The sequence below is a fragment of the Juglans microcarpa x Juglans regia genome, chromosome 5D, assembly GCF_004785595.1.
Source record: "Juglans microcarpa x Juglans regia isolate MS1-56 chromosome 5D, Jm3101_v1.0, whole genome shotgun sequence".
Lineage (NCBI taxonomy): Eukaryota > Viridiplantae > Streptophyta > Magnoliopsida > Fagales > Juglandaceae > Juglans > Juglans microcarpa x Juglans regia.
Window position 1 is genome coordinate 18,937,073 of NC_054602.1, and position 24,247 is coordinate 18,961,319.

General features: G+C 39.3%; 2 protein-coding genes and 1 long non-coding RNA gene across 3 annotated transcripts; 2 read left to right on the forward strand and 1 right to left on the reverse strand.

Moving 5' to 3' along the window:
• Positions 1-1,399: 1,399 nt before the first annotated feature.
• LOC121265780 lies at positions 1,400-2,155 on the forward strand. Its single transcript, XM_041169449.1, has one exon. It carries the CDS (start codon positions 1,400-1,402, stop codon positions 2,153-2,155), a length of 756 nt encoding a protein of 251 aa, XP_041025383.1.
• A 15-nt stretch (positions 2,156-2,170) lies between these two features.
• LOC121265781 lies at positions 2,171-6,461 on the forward strand. Its single transcript, XM_041169450.1, has 5 exons — positions 2,171-2,386; positions 2,518-2,710; positions 2,861-2,999; positions 3,077-3,833; positions 6,030-6,461. The coding sequence occupies exons 1-5, from the start codon at positions 2,171-2,173 to the stop codon at positions 6,459-6,461; spliced, it is 1,737 nt and encodes a 578-aa protein (XP_041025384.1).
• A 14,759-nt stretch (positions 6,462-21,220) lies between these two features.
• Positions 21,221-23,555, reverse strand: LOC121265959. The gene is made up of 2 exons (XR_005940714.1): positions 23,437-23,555; positions 21,221-21,300 (listed from the first exon to the last, which is right to left on the reverse strand). It is a non-coding gene; the product is annotated as an uncharacterized LOC121265959 (long non-coding RNA).
• Positions 23,556-24,247: the final 692 nt, after the last annotated feature.

The following is a 24,247-nucleotide window of genomic DNA, read 5'->3' on the forward strand; positions in this document are numbered from 1 at the left end:
GAGGTTTGATAAGGAAAGTTTCTGGGTCCAAATGTATGATATGCCCCTTGCATGCATGAATGAAGAACATGGCAAACAGATAGGGGGAACAGTAGGAAAAGTAGAAGAGGTGGATACAAAAGAAGATGGGGTTGGATGGGGTAAGTTTCTAAGGGTACGCATCAACATCGAGCTCATGAAACCCCTGGCCAGAGGTAGAACAATCACGATGAAAGGTGAAAAGCTCTGGATCCCAATTAAATATGAAAAGCTGCCCAGGTTCTGCTTTGAGTGTGGTTGCCTAATTCATGGCCCACATGGATGCACTGGGAAGGTGGGTGAAACGTTGCAATATGGAGTGTGGTTAAGGGCTGATACAAAAATGGGGTCCAAGTTGAAAATAAGAGCTAATGGTTTTGAAAGCACGTGGAGAGAAGTGAATGAAGGAGAAGAAGGGGGTGTCAGGGATGACCAGCATGAGGCAGAGGGTGAGGAAACAAAAAGGGGTGAGGTTGAACAAAACATTGAGGGGGAGGAAAATACACCTGGGTTAAGGGGAGGGGATGAAAGTAATGAAGTAGAGAGTAGCTGTGCTAATGGTACATAAAAAAAAAAGAATGGAAGGGGTAGACGGTTGGTTGGTGGAAGCAAGTGGAGATGAAAGGTGTTTGGAGGTGGAGGAGACAGTGCAAACAGTCACTATTGGCGAGGGTCAAGGCTTGCTTAATAGAAAGACTAAGGGAGGGGGGAATAGGAGAGTAAGAGAGAAAAGGGAGGATACGAAGCAGGGTGGTGGGTATGTTACTAGAAAGAGGAAAAAAGAAGAGGTGATGGGAGGTGAAAAAGTGCAAAAAAAGATCAAGCTAGGGAGTTTGAAAAGTGAAGGTTCAATGGATAATTCTCAACAATTATTGGTGGAGGCTGGTCACCAGCCCCGCCAATATCAATGAAAATATTAAGCTGCAACTACCGAGGGCTTGGGAACCCTCAGACAGTTCAAGATCTCTACCTTTTGGTGGAGGAGAAGAAACCCGATGTAGTTTTCTTAATAGAAACTAGATTAAAAGCAGTCAAGTATGAAGGTTTTAAGAAGAGACTTAAGTTTGAAGGGTGTTTTGTGGTAGAACCTGTGGGTCAAAAAGGAGGTTTAGCACTTTTATGGAGTAGTAGGGTCCATTTAGAAATTTTGAATTACACACAAAGGAACATAAATGCATGGATATGAAATGAGGTGGATTGCTCGAGGTGGCTGTTAACTTGTTATTATGGCCATCCTGAGACTCACAAAAGAGTTGAAGCTTGGGAGCTACTGTCATCCTTAAAGCCAACAGGTTTTCAAGGATGGTGTGTATTGGGAGATTTCAATGAGATCTTAACTCATGATGAGAAGATAGGGGGCAGACCCAGACAAAAGAAACTCATGGATAATTTCAAGAAAGTATTGGAGAAGGGGAACTTGTCAGACTTAAAGTGGGTGGGCAGCAAGTTTACATGGAGCAGCAGACATGAGGATGCTTCATTCATGAAAGAAAAGCTTGACAGAGTAGTAGCAAATCCATCTTGGGTCCAGTTGTTTAAGGAATATTGGGTGGAAGTGTTAACAGGCAGGAGCTCAGATCATAGGCCAATCCTGCTGACTATGAACAAAAGGGACAGATTCACAAGGAAGGTTGGTAGAATATTTAGATATGAAGCTAGTTGGAATAAGGAGGAGGGATGTGAGGAAGGCATCCAAGAGGCTTGGAGGATTAATGAAGGAAGGAGAGGTTCACAAATCCCAATAACAAATCAACTTGAAAGGTGTAGAGGGGCAGTTCTGGGATGGAGTAAGCAGTTCAAACAAGACAGGAATCAAGAAATAAAGTTAAAAACTAAGGTACTGAAAAGGCTGAAAGATGAAGAGAGCTGTCTTAATGCAGCTGAAATAAAGAAGTTACGGAAGGAAGTTGGAACTTTGCTCGAAAATGAGGATATCAAGTGGAAACAAAGGGCTAAAAGAAATTGGTATGCTAAGGGGGACAGAAACACAAAGTATTTTCACGCTTGTGCAAACCAAATGAGGCAAAAGAACACAATTAAACTGATTGAAGATGGGCAAGGGAGAAGCTACAAAGACCAGGAGGGCATTGAGGGAGCTTTCAAAGGATATTTTGAGAGCTTGTTCAATTCAACTTAGCCTAGTTCAGAGGAGATGGAAGATTGCTTAAAACACTTAGAACCTCGAGTTACAAGGGAGGAAAATGACAAACTGCTCAGACCATTTAGCAAGGAGGAGATTGAAGAAGCCATTACAATTGGAGATGATGTGTGTGCAGCTGTTCTTGACCATCTCAATGGTATAATTCCTTTCCAACCTGTCAATTTTACTTTTATTGCTCTAATTCCAAAGAAGAAGGACCCAAAAGTTGTAACTGAGTATAAACCCATCAGTCTTTGTAATGTTTTTTATAAAATCATTTCCAAAGTGTTAGTTAACAGATTCAAAGGAGTTCTGTCAGAGATCATCTCAAGCAATCAAAGTGCCTTCATTCCTGGTAGATTATCACTGAAAATATAATGATTGCCTACGAGGTTTTGCATACCATGAAGGTGGGGAAGAAGGGTAAGAAAGGAAGCATGGCCATTAAGCTTGACAAGTCAAAACCTTATGATAGGATAGAGTGGCCTTTTGTGAAAGCAGTAATGAAAAGACTTGGCTTCTGTGATGCTTGGATAGAGCTAGTCATGAGCTGTATAACCTCAGTTTCTTACTCTGTGTTAGTCAATGGAAAGCTAGGGTAAAAAATTTTTCCTTCGAGGGGCTTGAGACAAGGGGATTCCTTATCCCCGTATTTATTCATATTATGTGCAGAAGGGTTAAGTTCTTTGCTTAATCACTCAGATTTGAGTGGGAATACTAAAGGGGTTATTGTGGTGAGAGGAGGAAGTAGAGTAAATCATCTGCTGTTTGCAGACGACTGCATTTTATTTGGGAGGGCTTGTGCGGAGGAATGGAAGAGGTTGCAAGAGTTGTTGTTGAGGTATGAAAGAGCTTCTAGTCAATTCCTGAATAAAGAGAAGACATCAGTCTTTTTTAGCTCAAATACTCCTGTGGCAGTCAGGGATCTTATTCTAAGAGAAGGGGGTCTTTGGTCCAAGGCAGTTATGAAAAATACCTTGGTTTACCAACCATGGTTGGTAAATCAAAGTATAACACTTTTAGATGTCTCAAGGAAAGGGTGTGGCAGAAGATCAACAGCTGGAAGAATTATTTTCTATCAGGGGTAGGGAAGGAGGTGTTGATCAAGGCAGTTCCTCAAGCAATTCCCTCTTACACAATGAGTGTGTTTAAGCTTCCCAAAAAGCTTTGCAAGGAGATCAATATTATGCTGTCCAAATTCTGGTGGGGTAATGGGATACATTGGAGGAGCTGGGAAAAAATGGGGGTAGCTAAGGGCAAGGGAGGTTTGGGTTTTAGAGATTTGGCTAGTTTCAATTTAGCACTCCTTGCTAAACAGGCATGGAGATTGTTGCAAAGCCCTCAATCTTTGGTTGCCAAGATTTTCAAAGAAAAATACCATAAGAACACCTCTATCATAGTAGCTAAATTGGGGAATGCTCCTTCTCTGATATGGAGGAGTGTTTGGAACTCATTGGGATTACTAAAGGAAGGGCTGAGGTGGAAAGTTGGGGATGGTGTGAAAATCAACATTTGGGGTCAAAAGTGGTTGTTATCCCCCTCAACCTATTGTGTTCAATCCCCCATCTCGATACTGGATGCAAATTCAAAAGTCAGAGATCTAATTGATGAGGATTCAAAGGATTGGAATGAAGGCCTTATCGGGTCTATTTTTAATAAAAAAGAAGCTGCTCATGTTTGTAGTATCCCCTTGAGCATCAGGGGTGTAGAGGACAGATTGATATGGGGTCCCTCGAGAAAAGGTGTTTTCTAAAGAAGGCTGTGGTGGGTGAGTCTTCAAGGGAGGGTGAGAAAGATAGCAGGTGGAAGTCCATATGGGAATTGAAAGTTCCTGGTGTGGCGCCCACGACCCCCATGTAAGGAGACACGGGAATCGAGACGCCGGGATGATGACAACAGGGTCACACATCCCAACGATAGTGCCAAGTGTGTGTACATGTAACAGTGTACAAAAACAACGCAACGGATAATTAATACAACTAAGTACCAGAATTTTTAATACAATTTAAAGAATCAGTAAAAAGGTTTAAAAATTATACAGTCATCCAAAAATAAATATTTTACAAGTCTCAAACCAAAACGAGTGACCCCAGATCACTCCTTGGGCGGAGCCAAATCCTCAGGCTCACCCTCAGCCTCATCTGCATCGAAATATGCGTTACCATAAAATGGTACCGCAGGTAAGTATAAACCAAACAACTCTCTGGATAAAAATACATTAATGCAACCAACATGCATTCATATGACAAAATACACTTAGCCATAAAATACCATTTTTCCCAGAAAAATGATTATTTCCAACACACGCCAAAAATCTCATTTTTGCCCAAAAACATAGTCTATCATTTTCCCAGAAAATGATTCACACAAAACAAACCATTTATCGGGCACCGTAGGCGGGAATCGCAGGCGGGACTATACCACCATCCCTGCTTACCATCATACCTACCGCGTGCATCGTAGGCGGGAATCACAGGCGGGACACAGCCACCATCCCTGCTTACCACCATCCCTACAGTCTCTTTTCCTTTTTTTTCGAACCAGTCAATCCAGTTGTTTCAAGCACACTCAAATCATTTCACATGGAAATCTAATTTTCAGATAAACACATGAACATGTATGCAATCATGTGAAAACCCAGTTTTCATTTACAAACATGAACATGCATGCAAATATGCCATATACATGAAACAAAACCAACAACCAACAACCAACATTTCACAATACCAACCAAACACACAACTCCTTCTACAATCCATCCGACCCCCGAACTCCTCGGATTCAGTCCGGTATGTTCAACCAGATCACAATAATATGTGTTAGTGCAAAAATACATTTAAATCACGAAAGTTCTTTGGAAAAATACTTACAGCGCTATATTATAATTTCTAAAGGATCACAAAGCTGCAAGAAGTGGCGGCTCAGCAACGTAACAGTGTAAAATACACTGTGGCCGTGGGTCTCAAAAACCCACTTTTCAACGGAGACAAACCAAGACCCAAAATTGATAGGGTAGGGCCTAGAGAGGTCGGTGAAGCCAATAGTGGTGGTGGTTTACCGTGGGTGGCGGCGCAAAGGTTGGTTTTAGGCCAAAAATACCCAAATCGGAAATGAGGTTGGATGTGCTTCACCGGTGACGGATCGGAGCTGGGGTTGGGTCCATTGGGTTACTAGGAGGTCAAGGATGAAGTGGTGAAGAGATGGTGGCTGGAGGTGGCGCGACGACAGCGCTGGAGCTCAAAATACACCGCGGCTTGGAGTGGTGCGTGGAGGCTATCGGCAGCGATGGAGGAGCTGGAAATGGAGGGGGGTGGTCGCCAGCTGGTGGGGAAGCTAATGGGAGAGGCGGTGTCGCGCACAGCGGCGCGACGGCGGTGGGTTGGGTGGAAGGAGAGAAGCGCACGGGAGAGGAGGGGAGAAGGTGTCGCGCAGGGGGGAAAAACTGGGGGAAGGAAAAGAAAAAAAGAAAGGAAAGAAAAGAAAAAGGGAAAAAGAAAAATGAAGGGAAAGAAATGAGGTCCAATCCCCACATCTTGGGTCACAAAAATGATCCAACGGAAAAGATTTTAAAACCGCAAGTCAGTTAAAATAATTTAAACGTAATGATACAATGCAAATAAAATAATTAAATCTAACACTAAATTAATTTAAAAGATGAACAATTTAAATGCATAACAATAATGAATATTAAGGAAACATCGCAAATTAATTTTTTTCACAATTTAAAGATTATAAAATAAAACATCTAAAAATAACCGATACATTTAAAACAATAGAATAAATTTTTGAATTAATAAAAATAATCATTCAGTGAAAATACACTAAAATACGGGGTGTTACACCTGGTAAGGTGAAGCTTTTTTTGTGGAAGGCAGGAAACAACCTTCTTGCTACTAGAGGAAACATATTTACAAAAAAAGTTATTGAGAACCCCTTATGCCCCATCTATTTGAAAGAAGAGGAGACTGTCATGCATGTTCTCTGGCTTTGCCCAGCAGCTAGTGATGTGTGGGCTGAGTCTCACAAAGCAACTCAGAAATGGAGTATTATGGAAACTGATCTGCTTAAGCTGTGGGAGGGTTTGGAAAGGAAGCTTAACAAAATTGAGCTAGAGGAAGTTGCAGTCATAATGAGGGGATTGTGGATGAGAAGGAACAATTTTATTTTTGATAACAAATTTATGAACCTGAGCAGCATTATCAGATCTGCAAGAGAATCCTTGGAAGAATACCACTTAGCAGATGAGGGACTAGCAGTTTCAAGTAGAGGAGGGGTCAGTCGAGTAGAAGTCATCCAGAAATGATCACCACCAGGAGCAAACAGCTTTAAAGTTAACTGGGATGCAGCTTGTAATATCAAATAAAGGAAAATGGGGATAGGAGTCATTATCAGAGATGAAAATGGGGCAGCTACAACAACATATTGTGGATTCAAAGGCAACGTGGACCAACCAGTAATAGCACAAGGGTTTGCTCTTAGGAAAGTTATGGAACTTTGCAGAGACTTGGGACTCAACAAAGTGACATTCGAAAGAGATGCTCAAAACATTGTAAGAGCAGTTTATAGTCCAGATGAAGATGTATCAAGCTTGGGCAGTATTATTGAAGATTCAAAGTCTTTTTTATCTGAATGGTCCAATTGGGCAGTTCAATACACAAACAGAAATACAAACACAGTAGCACACAATTTGGCTAAGTTAGCTTTAAGATCAAATGTAGAGCAAGTATGGATAGAAGAGGTACCAACTTGTATTTCTTCTTGTTTACAGAAAGACATGGAAGGTTTTGTAGACAATGTTCTATGCTAAATGAATGAATGAGGCACCATTTCAAAAAAAAAAAAAAAAAAACATAATTTTACTATTTTTTTACTCTCATATCCATTAAAATCAACTTTGTGGAGTTTGTATTAAAATAATTTTGAAATATAAAATTTGTATTAAGTTGATGATACAAAATGATTTTTAGTACATAAAATTGGTCATTTTGATATATGAAATTGGTAAATATTTAGATATATGGAATTTATATTTTGAGCACATGGTGCTAATTGTAAAATATATAAAAATAATAATATTTTTTTATTATTTAGTTGAAAAATGAATAAGTCATTATAGAAGTTTTTTTTGATATACAAAATTAATATTCAAAAAATGTGATTATAAAATGTATATAAAGAAACTAATGCTAATACTCATCAGTTTTTATAGACTACCAGTAAAGGCACGTGCCCAGTTTCCAACGTACAGACTAATTCAAATTTGAAGGCAAAATTGAATGGGTATAAAAGCATTATTTCAAAAAAGAAAATATTGACTCGGTAGGGAAAGAGTTTGCTTACGCGCTCTGATAGAGCAGATCGATATCTCAAGTCTGGGATCTCAAGCATGTGATCATGTACGTGATTCGATACGTGAATTCGCTTATAATAAATTTTTTTAATAAAATATGTTAGGTAGATGTAAAGGAGTCAGTCTCAGTTTTTCCATTTATTTTTCTTATTTAACGAGTAAGCTGCAACTGTTATGCATGATCAAAACGTGATGACTAGTTGACAAAGTTGCATCAAATTGTTTTTAATCTATCCGATGTAGTTTTCTTAATAGAAACTAGATTAAAAGCAGTCAAGTATGAATGTTTTAAGAAGAGACTTAAGTTTGAAGGGTGTTTTGTGGTAGAACCTGTGGGTCAAAAAGGAGGTTTAGCACTTTTATGGAGTAGTAGGGTCTATTTAGAAATTTTGAATTACACACAAAGGCACATAAATGCATGGATATCAAATGAGGTGGATTGCTCGAGGTGGCTGTTAACTTGTTATTATGGCCATCCTGAGACTCACAAAAGAGCTGAAGCTTGGGAGCTACTGTCATCCTTAAAGCCAACAGGTTTTCAAGGATGGTGTGTATTGGGAGATTTCGACGAGATCTTAACTCATGATGACAAGATAGGGGGCAGACCTAGACAAGAGAAACTCATGGATAATTTTAGGAAAGTATTGGAGAAGGGGAACTTGTCAGACTTAAAGTGGGTGGGCAGCATGTTTACATGGAGCAACAGACATGAGGATGCTTCATTCATGAAAGAAAAGCTTGATAGGGTAGTAGCAAATCCATCTTGGGTCCAGTTGTTTAAGGAATATTGGGTGGAAGTGTTAACAGGTAGGAGCTCAGATCATAGGCCAATCCTGTTGACTATGAACAAAAGGGACAAATTCACAAGGAAGGTTGGTAGAATATTTAGATATGAAGCTAGTTGGAATAAGGAGAAGGGATGTGAGGAAGGCATCCAAGAGGCATGGAGGATTAATGAAGGAAGGAGAGGTTCACAAATCCCAATAACAAATCAACTTGAAAGGTGTAGAGGGGCACTTCTGGGATGGAGTAAGCAGTTCAAACAAGACAGGAATCAAGAAATAAAGTTAAAAACTAAGGTACTGAAAAGGCTGCAAGATGAAGAGAGCTGTCTTAATGCAGCTGAAATGAAGAAGTTACAGAAGGAAGTTGGAACTTTGCTCGAAAAGGAGGATATCAAGTGGAAACAAAGGGCTAAAATAAATTGGTATGCTAAGGGGGACAGAAACACAAAGTATTTTCACGCTTGTGCAAACCAAATGAGCCAAAAGAACACAATTAAATTGATTGAAGATGGGCAAGGGAGAAGCTACAAAGACCAGGAGGGCATTCAGGGAGCTTTCAAAGGATATTTTGAGAGCTTGTTCAGTTCAACTCAGCCTAGTTCAGAAGAGATGGAAGATTGCTTAAAACACTTAGAACCTGGAGTTACAAGGGAGGAAAATGACAAACTGCTCAGACCATTTAGCAAGGAGGAGATTGAAGAAGCCATTAAGAGCATGGCACCTTTAAAGTCACCAGGCCCTGATGGTTTTGAAGCTTGCTTCTACCAAAACCATTGGGTTACAATTGGAGATGATGTGTGTGCAGCTGTTCTTGACCATCTCAATGGTATAATTCCTTTCCAACCTATCAATTTTACTTTTATTGCTCTAATTCCTAAGAAGAAGGACTCAAAAGTTGTAACTGAGTATAGGCCCATCAGTCTTTATAACGTTTTTTATAAAATCATTTCCAAAGTGTTAGTTAACAGATTCAAAGGAGTTCTGTCAGAGATCATCTCAAGCAATCAAAGTGCCTTCATTCCTAGTAGAATTATCACTGACAATATAATGATTGCCTACGAGGTTTTGCATACCATGAAGGTGGGGAAAAAGGGTAAGAAAGGAAGCATGACCGTTAAGCTTGACATGTCAAAAGCTTATGATAGGACAGAGTGGCCTTTTGTGAAAGCTGTAATGAAAAAATTTGGCTTCTGTGATGCTTGGATAGAGCTAGTCATGAGCTGTATAACCTCAGTTTCTTACTCTATGTTAGTCAATGAAAAGCCAGGGTAAAAAATTTTTCCTTTGAGGGGCTTGAGACAAGGGGATCCCTTATCCCCGTATTTATTCATATTATGTGCAGAAGGGTTAAGTTCTTTGCTTAATCACTCAGATTTGAGTGGGAATACTAAAGGGGTTATTGTGGTGAGAGGAGGAAGTAGAGTAAATCATCTGCTGTTTGCAGATGACTGCATTTTATTTGGGAGGGCTTGTGTGGAGGAATGGAAGAGGTTGCAAGAGTTGTTGTTGAGGTATGAAAGAGCTTCTGGTCAATTCCTGAATAAAGAGAAGACATCAGTCTTTTTTAGCTCAAATACTCCTGTGGCAGACAGGGATCTTATTCTAAGAGAAAGGGGGTCTTTGGTCCAAGGCAGTTATGAAAAATACCTTGGTTTACCAACCATGGTTGGTAAATCAAAGTATAACACTTTTAGAGGTCTCAAGGAAAGGGTGTGGCAGAAGATCAATAGCTGCAATAATTGTTTTCTATAAGGGGCAGGGAAGGAGGTGTTGATCAAGGCAGTTCTTCAAGCAATTCCCTCTTACACAATGAGTGTGTTTAAGCTTCCCAAAAAGCTTTGCAAGGAGATCAATATTATGCTGTCCAAATTCTGGTGGGGTAATGGGATACATTAGAGGAGCTGGGAAAAAATGGGGGTAGCTAAGGGCAAGGGAGATTTGGGGTTTAGAGATTTGGCTAGTTTCAATTTAGCACTCCTTGCTAAATAGGCATGGAGATTGTTGCAAAGCCCTCAATCTTTGGTTGCCAAGATTTTCAAAGAAAAATACCATAAGAACACCTCTATCGTAGAAGCTAAATTGTGGAATGCTCCTTCTCTGATATGGAGGAGTGTTTGGAACTGATTGGGATGACTAAAGGAAGGGCTGAAGTGGAAAGTTGGGGATGGTGTGAAAATCAACATTTGGGGTCAAAAGTGGTTGTTATCCCCCTCAACCTATTGTGTTCAATCCCCCATCTCGATACTGGATGCAAATTCAAAAGTCAGAGATCTAATTTATGAGGATTCAAAGGATTGGAATGAAGGCCTTATCGGGTCTATTTTTAATAAAGAAGAAGATGCTCATATTTGTAGTATCCCCTTGAGCATTAGAGGTGTAGAGGACAAATTGATATGGGGTCCCTCGAGAAAAGGTGTTTTCTTAGTCAAAAGTGCATACTTTTTTGAAGAAAATAGAAAGAAGGCTGTGGTGGGTGAGATAGATAGCAGGTGGAAGTCCATATGGGAATTGAAAGTTCCTGGTAAGGTGAAGCTTTTTTTATGGAAGGCAAGAAACAACCTTCTTGCTACTAGAGGAAACCTATTTACAAAAAAAGTTATTGAGAACCCCTTATGCCCCATCTGTTTGAAAGAAGAGGAGACTGTCATGCATGTTCTCTGGCTTTGCCCAGCAGCTAGTGATGTGTGGGCTGAGTCTCACAAAGCAACTCAGAAATGGGGTATTATGGAAACTGATCTGCTTAAGCTGTGGGAGGGTTTGGAAAGGAAGCAAATGACCTCTCAGATAAAGCAAAGATTGACAATGGAAAAATAAATAAGTCAGTATAGAAATTTTTCTTGATATATAAAATTAATATTCAAAAAATGTGATTATAAAATATATATAGAGAAACTAATATTAATACTCATCAATTTTTATAGACTACCAGTAAAGGCACGTGCCCAGTTTCCAACGTACAGACTAATTCAAATTTCGAGAAAAAATTGAATCGGTATAGAAACATTATTTCAAAAAAGAAAATATTGACTCGGTAGGGAAAGAGTTTGCTTACGCGCTCTGATAGAGCAGATCGATATCTCAAGTCTGGGATCTCAAGCATGTGATCATGTACGTGATTCGATACGTGAATTCGCTTATAATAAATTTTTTTAATAAAATATGTTAGGTAGATGTAAAGGAGTCAGTCTCAGTTTTTCCTTTTATTTTTCTTATTTAACGAGTAAGCTGCAACTGTTATGCATGATCAAAACATGATGACTAGTTGACAAAGTTGCATGAAATTGTTTTTAATCTATCCTGGAGATTGTAATAAAATTCAACGTTGGCTTCAAACTTATAAAGACTTCTTAGAAAATAAGAATTTATAATTAATGATATATATATAGGCCAAAGCTGACCTGAATATATAACATATATGCTAACTTTTAGAACTACTAGTCTTGTTTGAATGTGTAATTCGGAGCCTCAGCCTAGCATTAATTGTGTCTCTGATCACGTGATCCTCAAAGTCATACTTTTCAATTAATTTCCCAATACTTCTTAGAAAGTGATGTAGCAATATTTGTTTTATAGCCTCGTCAACTTCGACTTCTCGTTCTTTGGAGATCAGATCAGTAAGCTATCTTCCAGCTCGCATTATAGAAATGGACTCTCTTATACAATAAACTGAAGCACTATCTTGGAAGGACTTCAACCTCATTCCAGCATAAGACACTGCAAATGAAACAACCGAGTTGGCGTTAATTGGAAGAATTGTAGCAACAAGGCCTCTCAACAAAATCTCACTACTTGCCACTTTCAAAACAGCATGGAATTTTGACAAGAAGTTCCACATTAAAGATCTGGATGTTAACAAGTTCCAATTCACTTTCCAATCAGGTCGAGACAAACAAAGGATTCTAAATCAGACTCCTTGGAATTTCAAGGACCATCTTATGATTCTCAAGGACTGGCCAGTTGGATCAACCTAGCAAGAGATAAGCCTTAACTCATCAGTTTATTATATTCATATTCATAGTCTTACTCTTGATCACGCTACTGTCCAAAATGCTACAAAAATTGAGAAAGCAAAAAGAACACTATTGGACATAGATATTGATCCTAATTTTGGAATCACTTGCGAGAAGTTTGTTAGGATCAAAGTTGAACCAGATATAAATCAATCTCTCAAACAAGGTTTCTGGCTCTCGAGGAACGACAACATTGACACAAGGGTATCATTCAAATATGAAAGACTCTTGGATTTTGGCTATGCCTGTGGTAGATTGGGGCACTCCCATATTTTCTGCAACTTTTTAAAAGTCATCCTTGATCAACTGCCCTATTCCCCATGGCTGAGGGCAAAGTACCACACTTCTGGAATCATACTTCCCCCACAACAAGGCCAATCTATCTTCCCTAGGTCGACTTAGATGGAAAAACTACCATAAGAGGAAAACTTCATAGAAAATTCACATCCTACTGCTACAATCGAAATATAGGGCATGAAGGCTTTTCCCCCCTCTTTGGTCTTCCAAGGACCGATGGCCTATGTCAACGTAACAAATACTAGCAATGCAATTGGTATGGTATTAGACAAAGACTCAGAGCCAAACAAAACAAATGACCCCTCAGATAAAGCAAAGATTGACAAAGGAAATGGGATTTTAATTGAAGAGTCAAAGAGGCCCCCGATCATATTGTCTAGAGAAATTAGGACTCCAGTCGAGGAACCCCCTTTCACTATCAATAACCCGCCTTTTATTCAGATTCGTATAAGGGAATCATCTTCTGAAGATCTTTTGGCAGGCAAAGGTTCACTTGGTAATACAGGATTTCTAGGGAACAAAATAAGTTCCAGAGAAGGAAAATTTGCAAGAAACATGACGCAAAGGGGAAATATCGCCTGGAAGGAACCAACGGAAAATCAAACAGCTCACAGCGGTGCCATAAATCAGAGGGTAGCGAAACTTGCTATTAGCTCTTCCACCAGGTCACTGTTCACCATCCTCATCAAATCACTGTATATCATAAAGAAGCTCCACCAACCAACATGTTCCCCTTTACTACGAAAGTTAATACCTTCCCAACAAATATGTTCACATCAGTCAACACAAGCAGTCACACCCACTCCATCTGACGGAACAACAACTTCTTCATAGCAACCTGAATCGGCACTGCAGAGTTTCTCTTACCCTTATGCATTGAACCCTGATGCGTGGTTTGAGAACTGGAAGCGAATTCATGCAACTGTTATGAGCTTTAAGGCCCATCAAACTCAATGGACTGAGTCCCTTAATTCCCATCTTTCGGCCCAATCGAGTGGAACTCCTCCTATGGGCCTAGAATCAGCTCAGACTTTTACGGGGCCTCAAGACTTACAAGCCACACAAGCCTCTCAAGGCCATATTGGTATAGACTCGGGCCAACTCAATAAAATGGTCCCATTTATTCAAGCAAGCCCAATGCTCTCACTTATCTTTAGCAACTATCATGGGCCCAAGTCTTTTGAAAGGCCTTCAATCTGCATTGAGCAAGTTTCTGAACCGGTCCAGCTTATCCCAATCCATCTTGGAACCGAGATTAGCTACACTTGGGACCCCAACCCTTTGAAAAGGAACCTACTCTCAGCATAAGCATGAAGAATAGAATTTTAAAAGCAAAATGCCGAATCTAACAAAGGATCATCTGGAAGAACATGCTATGTAGATCAATATTAGCAAGGAGGACAACGACATGCTCATACGCTCCTTTCAATGTAGGCAAAAGCCACTGGGAAAATTCAAAAGAAAAAGGGCTACATAAAAAATAAGTCTTATTCTCGAGCTACATCAAAATTGGTTTCATTAGAGAAGAATAAAGCAGTAGGCGAGGCAAGGGCTTCTAGGCCGTCAAAGGCTCCATGAAGACACTGGTTTGGAATTGTCGGGGACTGGCCTGCCCCAAAGCAATCAGAAGTCTTAGGGCTAATATTAGAAAGTATAATTTGGATATTATATTTTTGTCGAAAACCATGGTACCTTATTGTAAATAGCTTAGGTTTCCATCTTTTTGTTAATTCCCCTGCCTTGGGGAAAAATTGAGGACTTTTGTTGTTGTGGAGACCGGGTATAGATATATAACCAGTGCATTTGAATACTAATGCAATTTCTATTTTGGTTTTACACTGACCCTTCTCATAACCCTTGGTTAGCCACTTATGTTTATACTATGCACGATGGCAACAAAAAGCGCATTTCTAGACCTCTTTGGATACCATCCACAACTCTTATCTAAGCCCATGGTTATGCATAGGGGACTTCAATGATCTAGTGAACTAATTAGAAAAAATAAGGGGGTGTCTGGTAACTTCTTCTTCTATAGGTGGTTAAAAAAAATTTGATGACTACTCATGAATTAGTTGATATTGATTTCTCGAGACCCACTTTCACTTGGACTAATAATCAACATGGTAGAACAATTATCAAGGAATGACTTGTTAGAGGAATAACAAGTGCACAATGGAGACTATTGTTCCCTAATGCCACTATTCAACATCTCACATCAGGGGCATCGGACCATCATCCCTATTGTTAGACACCGTGGAAGTATAGAAGAGAGCACCTTCCTTTAAATTTGAAGAATTTTGGACCAAAGAACCTCTTAGCAAAATAATCATCAAGGAAGCATAGTGCAAGAAAGTCAGTGGTAATCCCTCTTTCATTCTTTGTAGCAAAATTAAAGCTACAAAAGAAGCGCTCAAGCACTGGAACAAAGTGCACTTCAGAAGAATACAAGGGAATATTCAACAATTAGAATCAAAGATCACTCATCTTCAATGCGCCCAACCTAGTCCCAGTAGTCTTCAGAAAGAACACCTGCTGCAAATAAAATTTCAAGACGAATCGAAACATGAAGAAACACAAGGGGGCCAGAAGTCTAGAATTAATTGGCTCATAACATTAGATGTAAATACAAAGTTTTACCATCTTTCAACAACAATTCGGAGGTGAACCAATGGAATTGACTCCATCAAGCTTAATATAGGTAACTGGACCGTGGATCAAAATATTATTGAATTAGCTTTTATAGATAATTTCAGGGCCATCTACACTGCCACAAAACCTATCATTCCAACAGAGCTCGAAGACTTATTTCAGAACCAAGTATCAGATTAAGAGAATGTTTTCTTAACAGCGATACCAGAAGAAGAAGAAATTTATGGTGCGCTAAAACAAATCCTGAATCACAAAGCCCCAGGTTCGGATGGCATGATGGCTCTCTTCTACAAGCATTACTGGAATATTATTAAAAAAAAAGTCATTGCTACGATCCAGTTTGTTCTGGGTCGCAATATTAGGGAGAACTCTATTATTGCTCATGAGCTATTTCACCATCTCAAGAAACTAAAAAGGAAGAAAGACCAAATGGCAATCAAGCTAGACATAGAGAAAGCCTTTGATTTTATAAAATGGGATTTCCTGTTTGTGGTAATGAAGGCTTTAGGCTATAACAATCAGTGGATCAATCTCATCAGAGAATGTATAACGACGACATCCTTTTTGGTGCTCATAAATGGTTCTCCAAGAGGCTTTTTCAAAGCGGAGAGAGGTCTCAGACAAGGTGATCTCATCTCACATTTTCTATTTATATTAAGCTATGAGGTTTTATAAAGATTAATCGCTAGATCGGAGGCCATCGACAACATTGAAGGAGTTAAACTAAGTAGAAACTGCTCGCCAATCTCCCATCTATTTTTTGCAAATAATCTCATCATATTTGGGGAAGCCACAGAAAGCGCAACAAGGACCATAAATGAGAATATGGAAAAACATCAAGCATGATCAAGCCAAAGAATCAATAATGCAAAATCCTCAATCCTCATCACGGGCTATACAAACCAAGCAACAAAAAGAGCCATCCTCAAAAAGTTGGAGTATAAAGAATGAAATATCTAGGAATCCAAACCTTTTTTGGAAGATTCAAGAAAGAAAGCTATGGTGAGCTGCTGTAAAAATTAAACATAAGCTTGAGGGTTGGAAATCAAAACTCTTATCACAGGCAGGTAGAACGATGCTAATTCGCACAGTGGCAAGCACAATTCGCACATACCAAATGTCGACACATCTTTTTTGGTGGGGGACAAAGAAGGATCAAAAGCACAAGCTCTATTTGAAATCCTAGAAATCGATTTGCCAACCAAAAAAAGAAGGAGGATTGGGATTGAGGCTGATGGAAAACATGAATGTTGCTCTACTAGCCAAGATGGGATGGGAGATGAGCCAACCAAGTACAAATATGTGGCATTTGCTTCTATCCAAAAAATATCTGGTAACGAACACATTCTGGCAAGTGACTTCAAAAGCTACTAACTCATTTTTCTAGAAAAATATACTGTAAACATGAAAATTGTTAGAACAAGGTATGTGTTATCAGATCTTTAATGCGGCTTTAGTGAGAGACTGGTTTGATCCATGGATACCTTCCCTAGAAAGCTTCAAACCAATACCACTTAGCCATATCACAGACTTATCCTCGTCCCTCAAAGTCTTATCCTCGTCCCTCAAAGTCTCAGATTTCATCAACCAAACAACCCATTCTTGGAATCTGTAAAAAATGCTCACTCTATTCCAACATGAAAGCATTTCAGAGATCCAAAAAATACCATTGCCTTGTTCTAGCTTCAGAGACGATTGCCGCATATGGATCAAAAATCAAAATGGAAAGTTCATTGTTAAAACAGCCTACCACCTGGTAGCAAAAATGGGCAACGCACTCCAAGTAAACTATCCTAATATTGCAGTAGAGAAGATTTGGAAACTTAAAGTCCATGATAGCCATAAGCTCCTTCTATGGAAAATTCTCTGGGATATAATCCCCACTAAAGGAAGAGTAAAGAGCTTCTTACCATCTATGCCTTCCTTTAGTTGCCCTTTGTGTAATGAGCAACAAGAAACACTGCTCCATCTCTTTCCTGAGTGTCCTATTACAAGAATCTTGTAGAGTCAAAGCAAGTGGCCACTAAATCTCTCTTCCTTGGAATTGCAACAATACAAGATTGGATATCTTTCATTCTCAACCCAAAGCTAAAATTGGGTTTAAGCTCACAAGAATTGCATCCTTTCCAACTATTTGCAATTTTGATGTTGGATTTGACCTGGAGACTAAGAAACGATATAGTCCATAATCAAACAATCTTGTCCCTATGGAAAGCAATAGAACAATTGGGTTTCTCTTATTAAGAATATATAAATGCTTGGGAAATGAAGAAGATAGAAAGTTAGCACTACTATGGCAAAGTCTTCATCCCAACCATGTAAACGTTTCTTTTGATGCAGCAGTCAGGTTATCGTCCTCTTTGGCCTCTGTAGTAAGTCGCGATTCAGAAGCGAATTCAATAGAAATTTGGACAGAGGAAATTGGCACAACAATCCCAGTAGTAGTAGAAGCGCTAGCAGCTAGACTTGCTCTTAATATGGCAAAGCATTTACACTTTTTAGATGTCACAATTGAAGGAGACTCTCTTCTTGTAATCTCGGTTATTCAAGGATCATCTTCAGTCTAGCAAACTTCCCCCATCTTTGAAGACATAGCTATTATCCTACCTTCTCACAAAGGATGGTGCTTTAAAAAAAATAGATCAATCTCAAAATCGATTTGCGCATTCTGTGGCGCAGTGGGCCACAACCAAGGGAGTGATTGGTTGCATACCAGTAGCAATCTTACCCTCTAGTATTGTCTTTATTAATAGTGGAAATGACCCTCCTAATGATAGATTTGTAATTTAAACTAGTTTATATATATATATATATATATATATATATATATGCAAGCTTGATTAGGAAAAAAAATGTTTGTTTTATAGGAAAATCAATATCATCATGGAAGGAAACATTACAAGTTTTTGTCAAGCCAAATAGATTGAGAAATAAACTTAGAAATATTCTCCGACCACATTTCTAGACTTCAACATGTGATAATTCGGACTTAGCTAGACTTTTATCTATATTTACGCTGCCTAAGTTTTTATTTTATTAAGGGCCATGATTTAGGCATAGAATGATTAAGACATTTGGGCTCAGGATTAGGTACAAATCCCAAGAAAAAGAGTGATTTAAGCCATTGGATTTCAGCCAATTAGGCGGGCTTAAGCCTAAAATGCCCTGAAGGACCATAGGTCACGCCCCACACCGTGAGGCTTGTGCCACTTGTCACGCATGCATAATCCATGAATCTGGACATGATAGTGGGCTAAGGGGGAGAGAAACGTAGGGTTTGGGAACCCAAAGGGCTTGCAAGCCTATCTTAGTGACAAGCCATTGGATTTGCCACATGTCACTCATGCAGGAAGACTTCTCGAAGGGAAATCATAAGATTCACATAGGAGAGACCGAGAGCCACTTGGCCAAAACACCCCACACTCACCAAGAATCCCATCACTCGCCACATGTCAATTTTAGATAGTTCCAAGAGATCTTACATAGGGAAGTGGCGCATGGGAAGACTAAAGGGCTGATTTTCCTAAGGAGTTCATATGGAACACCAAGAGGCTTTCGGATCGCAAGCCACACGCCCACTCTAGGGAATTTTCAGACTTTGTGCCAATTGTGATTCATGGTTTGGAAAAGGAAAGATTATAGAAGAAGTTTCACACGAAATTTACCATTGTAACCCTAGGGTTTCGGCCACATCCCATCTTTTGCCACATGTCATATTTAGAATTTCTAAGAGGCATAGGGACACTACAAGTCAGAGGCATGAGACTCTAAGGGGTTTCTAGGGTTTCGGTCATAGTGTTGCACGCCCCCTATGAAAAGCCAACCACCTTTGATTGACACTTGTCATGCATGAGGGGGAAAGCATGAAAGTTACAAGAAGATACGTAAGGGGAAGGCACATGCACACACTCACATAAGATTTGGAAGAATCTTTGTAAGGGGAAGTGCAAGAGGTGGACGGCAAGGGAAGGCCAAGAGGCACATGCCACCTACCCGCCTAGGAAAGAGAAGAGTTTTCTTGAAGAGGTGAAAGGGTTTTCGGCAAACCACGTGCACACACACGCACCACTTGCCAAGTGACAAGCATGCACACGTTCATTCACCCAAGGATGATTGAGGGTTTGCATTTTGGCCTTTTTGCCATCGAATACATTGAACCTAGACACATGGAGGAACATGCCACTTGTCCAAAAGACATTTGCTTTTCCAACACAATTCCATCATGAGGAAGGTGAAGAGATGCTCTGTCAAGATGCCAAGTGGCATCCATGCACCAAGACTTTTGGCTTTCCAAAGGGAGAGGAGATGCCAATAAGAAGTAGGGAGTCGAAAATGGGGAGTCCTTTGGTCATTTTCTGAATTTCTTCTTTGTATCGCACGGCTACACCATTATCTTTCTTTCTCATTATTTTCTCTCCAGCCAACACCACACTTGTACCTACCTTCTTCCTCCAACCACCATTTCAAGCATACCGAGGAGTACCAACACCACCTACAGAGGAGAAGCACACGGCGTAAGAACCATTCACTTGTTTCTTGCACTCACACACACACGACCAAAGAAAAAGAGAGTCTCGAACTCCAAGGATTTTACACCCCCACGAGCATCCACACACACACGACTATTTTGAGTAAAGAAGGTGACCTAAGCCTTCTTTTGTACTTGAACACTTGGATAGGGCTAGGGTTTTCTTCTCAAGGGAAGAACCAATCCACCCTTATCACTAAGCACGTGAGCTAGAGTTTTGGAAAGGAAGGAGAGCCACGGCCACTACACTTAGATATGCTCGGGTTGATTTCTTCACGAAGTTTCGGATTTGAGAGTGAAGTCCGAATGTTAAGGAGTCCTTCTTACCGAGGAAATGAGTTTCATGAGATATGTACATGACACACTCACACTCAAGAAATTAGGATTTCGGATAACCATGTCTAATGAATCTCAATATGCATTTTTAGCTTATTATTTGTAATCGTTGGATTTTGTAAGTAAACCCTCAACCTATTTTCGGTTAACCTATTTATCTCTAGGTTTTTATGTTTTAAAGTTCTTACATAAATTTTAAATTGCTCGAAAGCATAGTACGTAATTTCTTTACTCTATTATATGATGATTTATATATTATCAAATGGGTAATAACTTAGATATTTAATTAATGATGTAACATTATCTTTATATTTTAAGATTATCCAATAAAAAAAATATTTTAGCCACAAAGAAATCTCATAAAAGTAAACTCATAACTTGATGTGATACATTAAATTATAAAGCTCATTTAATTTTAAAGTAGATCTAACATTTCATATAAAGTCATGTCAGTTTGTGAGTTTATTTTTGTGTGATCGCTTTGTAACTTAAGTATTTATGATCCAATAATTATTCGTAACTGACGAGGTCGTACTACAAGGCTAATTAAGTTACAAGATTTGGTTCATCCTCAGGTGTAATTTAGATCTTCCAAAATTCTTGTCCAAATTTGAAAACTTAAAAGACCTGAATCCGAGTAGGTGAATGCTACATTCAGTTCAATCCAACACAACATAAGATTCTTTAAGCAAGTGATGTAATAATATTACTATGACTGTTCATCCGGGTTTCGCTCAGGAACCCGAGTATATCCATACAGGAACTTGGGTTTCAAATCAGTGCCAAAACTCGGACCGAGGTAGCCCGACTCAGACCCTGGCCAGAACTCTAATGAATCTGGGTTTTAAACCCGGAACTCGGGTTTACAACCTGCTACCCGATTTTTTTTTAAATATATTTGTATAACAAAAAAAAATACCAACTGATCTTTATCTCTTTAATTTGTTTAATGTACGTTTTGATTCCTTCACAGGGTACATTCCCCGACTTGGAGCTTTTGTCATTACACTTCGGTCAAACCATATATCCTAGCAGATTTTCAGATTTTCCTTATCCACCTTTTCTTATAACAAGACTGCCAAATCTGATGGAACTTCAAGTGTGGAGTAATGGCTAGGAGGAAAGATTCCCTTATGAACTTGTTGATCCAGTCGCACAATTAAGACGACAAGAGTTCCATAATCTACCTATGTGGCGCCCCCGACCCCCATGTACGGAAACTTAGGAGTCGAGACGCTTTGATGATGACAATACGGTCACGCATCCTCACGATATTACCAAGTGTGTATACATACAACAGTGTACAATGAACAACGCAGCGGATAGATTAAGTAAGTCGACTAAGTACTAGTATTGTTTAATACAAGTTTACATAAGTAAAACGTTTAAAAAGAGTTATACAGTTATCCCAAAAATAAATTTAATATAAGGTCCAAATACATAAATGAGTGATACCATATCACTCCTCCGGTGGAGCCGAATCCTCAGGCTTAACCTTAGCATCATCTGCATCAAAATCTGTAATACCATAAACGGTACCGCAGATAAGTAATAATCCGAACAACCCTCGAGAATAAAAATGAATTAATGCAACTAACAATTATGCATGCATATGATGAAATATGCATTAGACCCAAAACAACATTTTCCCTGAAAATGAATATTTTCCAACGCATGCCAAAATCCCATTTTTGGCCCGAAATATTTCCATAAACATTTTCCCGCTATTTTCCCAAAAAATGGCCCAAATCAATAATCCACAATTTTCCCAGAAAATGGCACAATATCCATTTTAACTGTATGCTCCATGATCTCCCCTAAGGATCATCCGCACACCCTGACTCCCTTTGTCACACAACGGGTAACGACCGTGCGAGTGACTTTGTAACGAGTAATGCCCAGTTCAGCACCTAGCGCGTTCCTGGCCAAATATCCTCTAACCCCCGCCAGTAGATGGCCACGGAGTCTGCACGAGAGTGTTACCATCCTGTCCGTTCCCGTTGTCGCCCAGCAACAACCCAGGGGACGTCACTCTGTACATTCCGCTCCCAAGTGACCAAAGGAGCTCCACCGAGATAATGCCCCATCTTGGCTTGGGGTTGTGATATACACGCACCCAAAAACCATTTCTCACATGAAAACCTAGTTTTTAAAAAATACACATGAACATGTATGCAATCATGTGAAAACCCAGTTTTCAGTTACAATATGAACATGTGTGCAAATATGCAATGTATATGATACAACACAATATCCAACAACCAACAAATCACAACATAATCTAGTCATACAAACAACTTCATCCTCCAATCCAACCGACCCCCTTACTCCTCGAACTCAGTCCGGCACAACCAACCAAATTACAGTAAAAATGGGTTAGTACAAAAATACATTTAAATGTCAAAAGTTCTTTAGAAAAATGCACACCAACGTAATAGTGCAAAATGCACTACGGCAACGGGTCTCAAAATGGTAGATTTTGAACGGGGACAAACGAAGACTTGAGATTATTATGGAAGGACTTAGAGATGTCGGTGAACCTAATAGTGGTGGTGGTTGGCCGTGGGTGGCGGAGTAGGCGGCGGATGAAGTCCAAAAAGCCCAAAACAGAAATAGAGTTGGATGGACTTTACCGGTGGCAAATCGGAGATGAGGATGGGTGGGTTAGGTAGCTGGGGGTAGCCAGTGATGTGTTAAAGAGGTGGTGGCCAATGGCGACACGCGAGCACAAGGAGTGCCGCGGCTTGAAGCCTTGAGTGGGGGCTCACGGTGGTGCGAGAGGGGTTGAAAACGGAGGGGAGTGGTCGTCGGCCAGTGGGGAAGAGGTTGGGAGGGGCGGTGACGGCCACGACGGCGCACAGAGGCACTGGGTGGAGGACGATGCATGGACGGGGAGAGAGAGAGAGGGAATTCCCGCGCAAGAGGAGAGAGATAGGAGAAAAAGAAATGAAGAGAAAAAGAAAAGAAAAAGAGGAAAAAGAAAAAGTGAGGGAAAGAAATGAGATCCAATCCTCACATTTTGGGTCACACAAATGATCCAACGAAAAAGATTTTAAAACATGTTAAATAAAATAATTTAAATATAGTGATTAAATGAAAATAAAATAATTAAACCTAACAATAAACTAATTTAAAATAAAGAGAAATTTAAATGCATAACAATAATTAATATTGAGAAAGTATATCAAAATAATTTTCACAAATTAAAAATCATAAAAATAAACCAACGAAAAATCCGATAAACTTAAAACAAAAGAATCAATATGTAAATTAAAAAAATAACCCTTCAATTAAAAATACACTAAAATAAGGGGTGTTACAACCTATGCTTACACATTTGTGGAAAGATGGCACCCAACCATGCTCGCTTTTTCATAATCTGGGATTTCTCCATCTGTCACGATGCGGCAAATTGGAAAACTTAGTGCCGTCCTCAATGTTTCTTCAAAAATGTTTCTTCAAAAATTGATAGAGTTGGACATATCATATTGTCACAGAATGATCAATTTATTAACATCCTCAATTGTCAAAACTCTGGTGCAACTCAAAAAAATGACTCTAACTGAGTGCAAAAGTATTACTGAAATTGTAGCAATGGAGCATGGTGAATCAATGTGGCTATTACTTTCAACAAATTAACATCCTTAGAACTTGATGGATTACCAAACCTAAGAAACTTTTGGATAAAGTGATTGTGAGACATTGTCCTGAGATGAAGACTTTCTATCACGGAGTCTTGAGAACACCAAAGCTAAAGGCAGTACAAGCAATAGAAGATAAAAATGACTTACATTCTGGTTGGCATTGGAGCATGACCTTAATACCACCATACCAAAGCCAAAACAAAAATCAAAACATTCAAATATCCAAAAAAAAAAAAAAAGGGTAAAACCCGGTACACAGACTAAGTGTACCCAGGTTCCGACCACCAATATCCATTGGACCCCGTGATGGGAAACTTCAATTTTCTAGCCAACGTATTATTATTGCTTTCCAGAATTATTTTTGCCAATCAATTATAAAGTACAAGTAAACTTTGTTTCCATGATCATATCATTGGATTTTTTTCCCTCTTATAATTAAGGATATTATAGAATAAAACAAAATTACAAGAGTTTAAGGTGGGTCTTTCCT

What these genes read in the sequence shown, in the direction of transcription:
- LOC121265781 (XM_041169450.1), top strand. Translation starts at nt 2,171, where the DNA reads ATGGAAGATTGCTTAAAACACTTAGAACCTCGAGTTACAAGGGAGGAA. An exon ending in TTGCAAGAGTTGTTGTTGAG is followed by an intron (nt 3,000 to 3,076) that starts GTATGAAAGAGC and finishes CTCCTGTGGCAG; the next exon opens with TCAGGGATCTTATTCTAAGA. An exon ending in ATAAAAAAGAAGCTGCTCAT is followed by an intron (nt 3,834 to 6,029) that starts GTTTGTAGTATC and finishes TTTTTGTGGAAG; the next exon opens with GCAGGAAACAACCTTCTTGC.
- LOC121265780 (XM_041169449.1), top strand. Translation starts at nt 1,400, where the DNA reads ATGGATAATTTCAAGAAAGTATTGGAGAAGGGGAACTTGTCAGACTTA.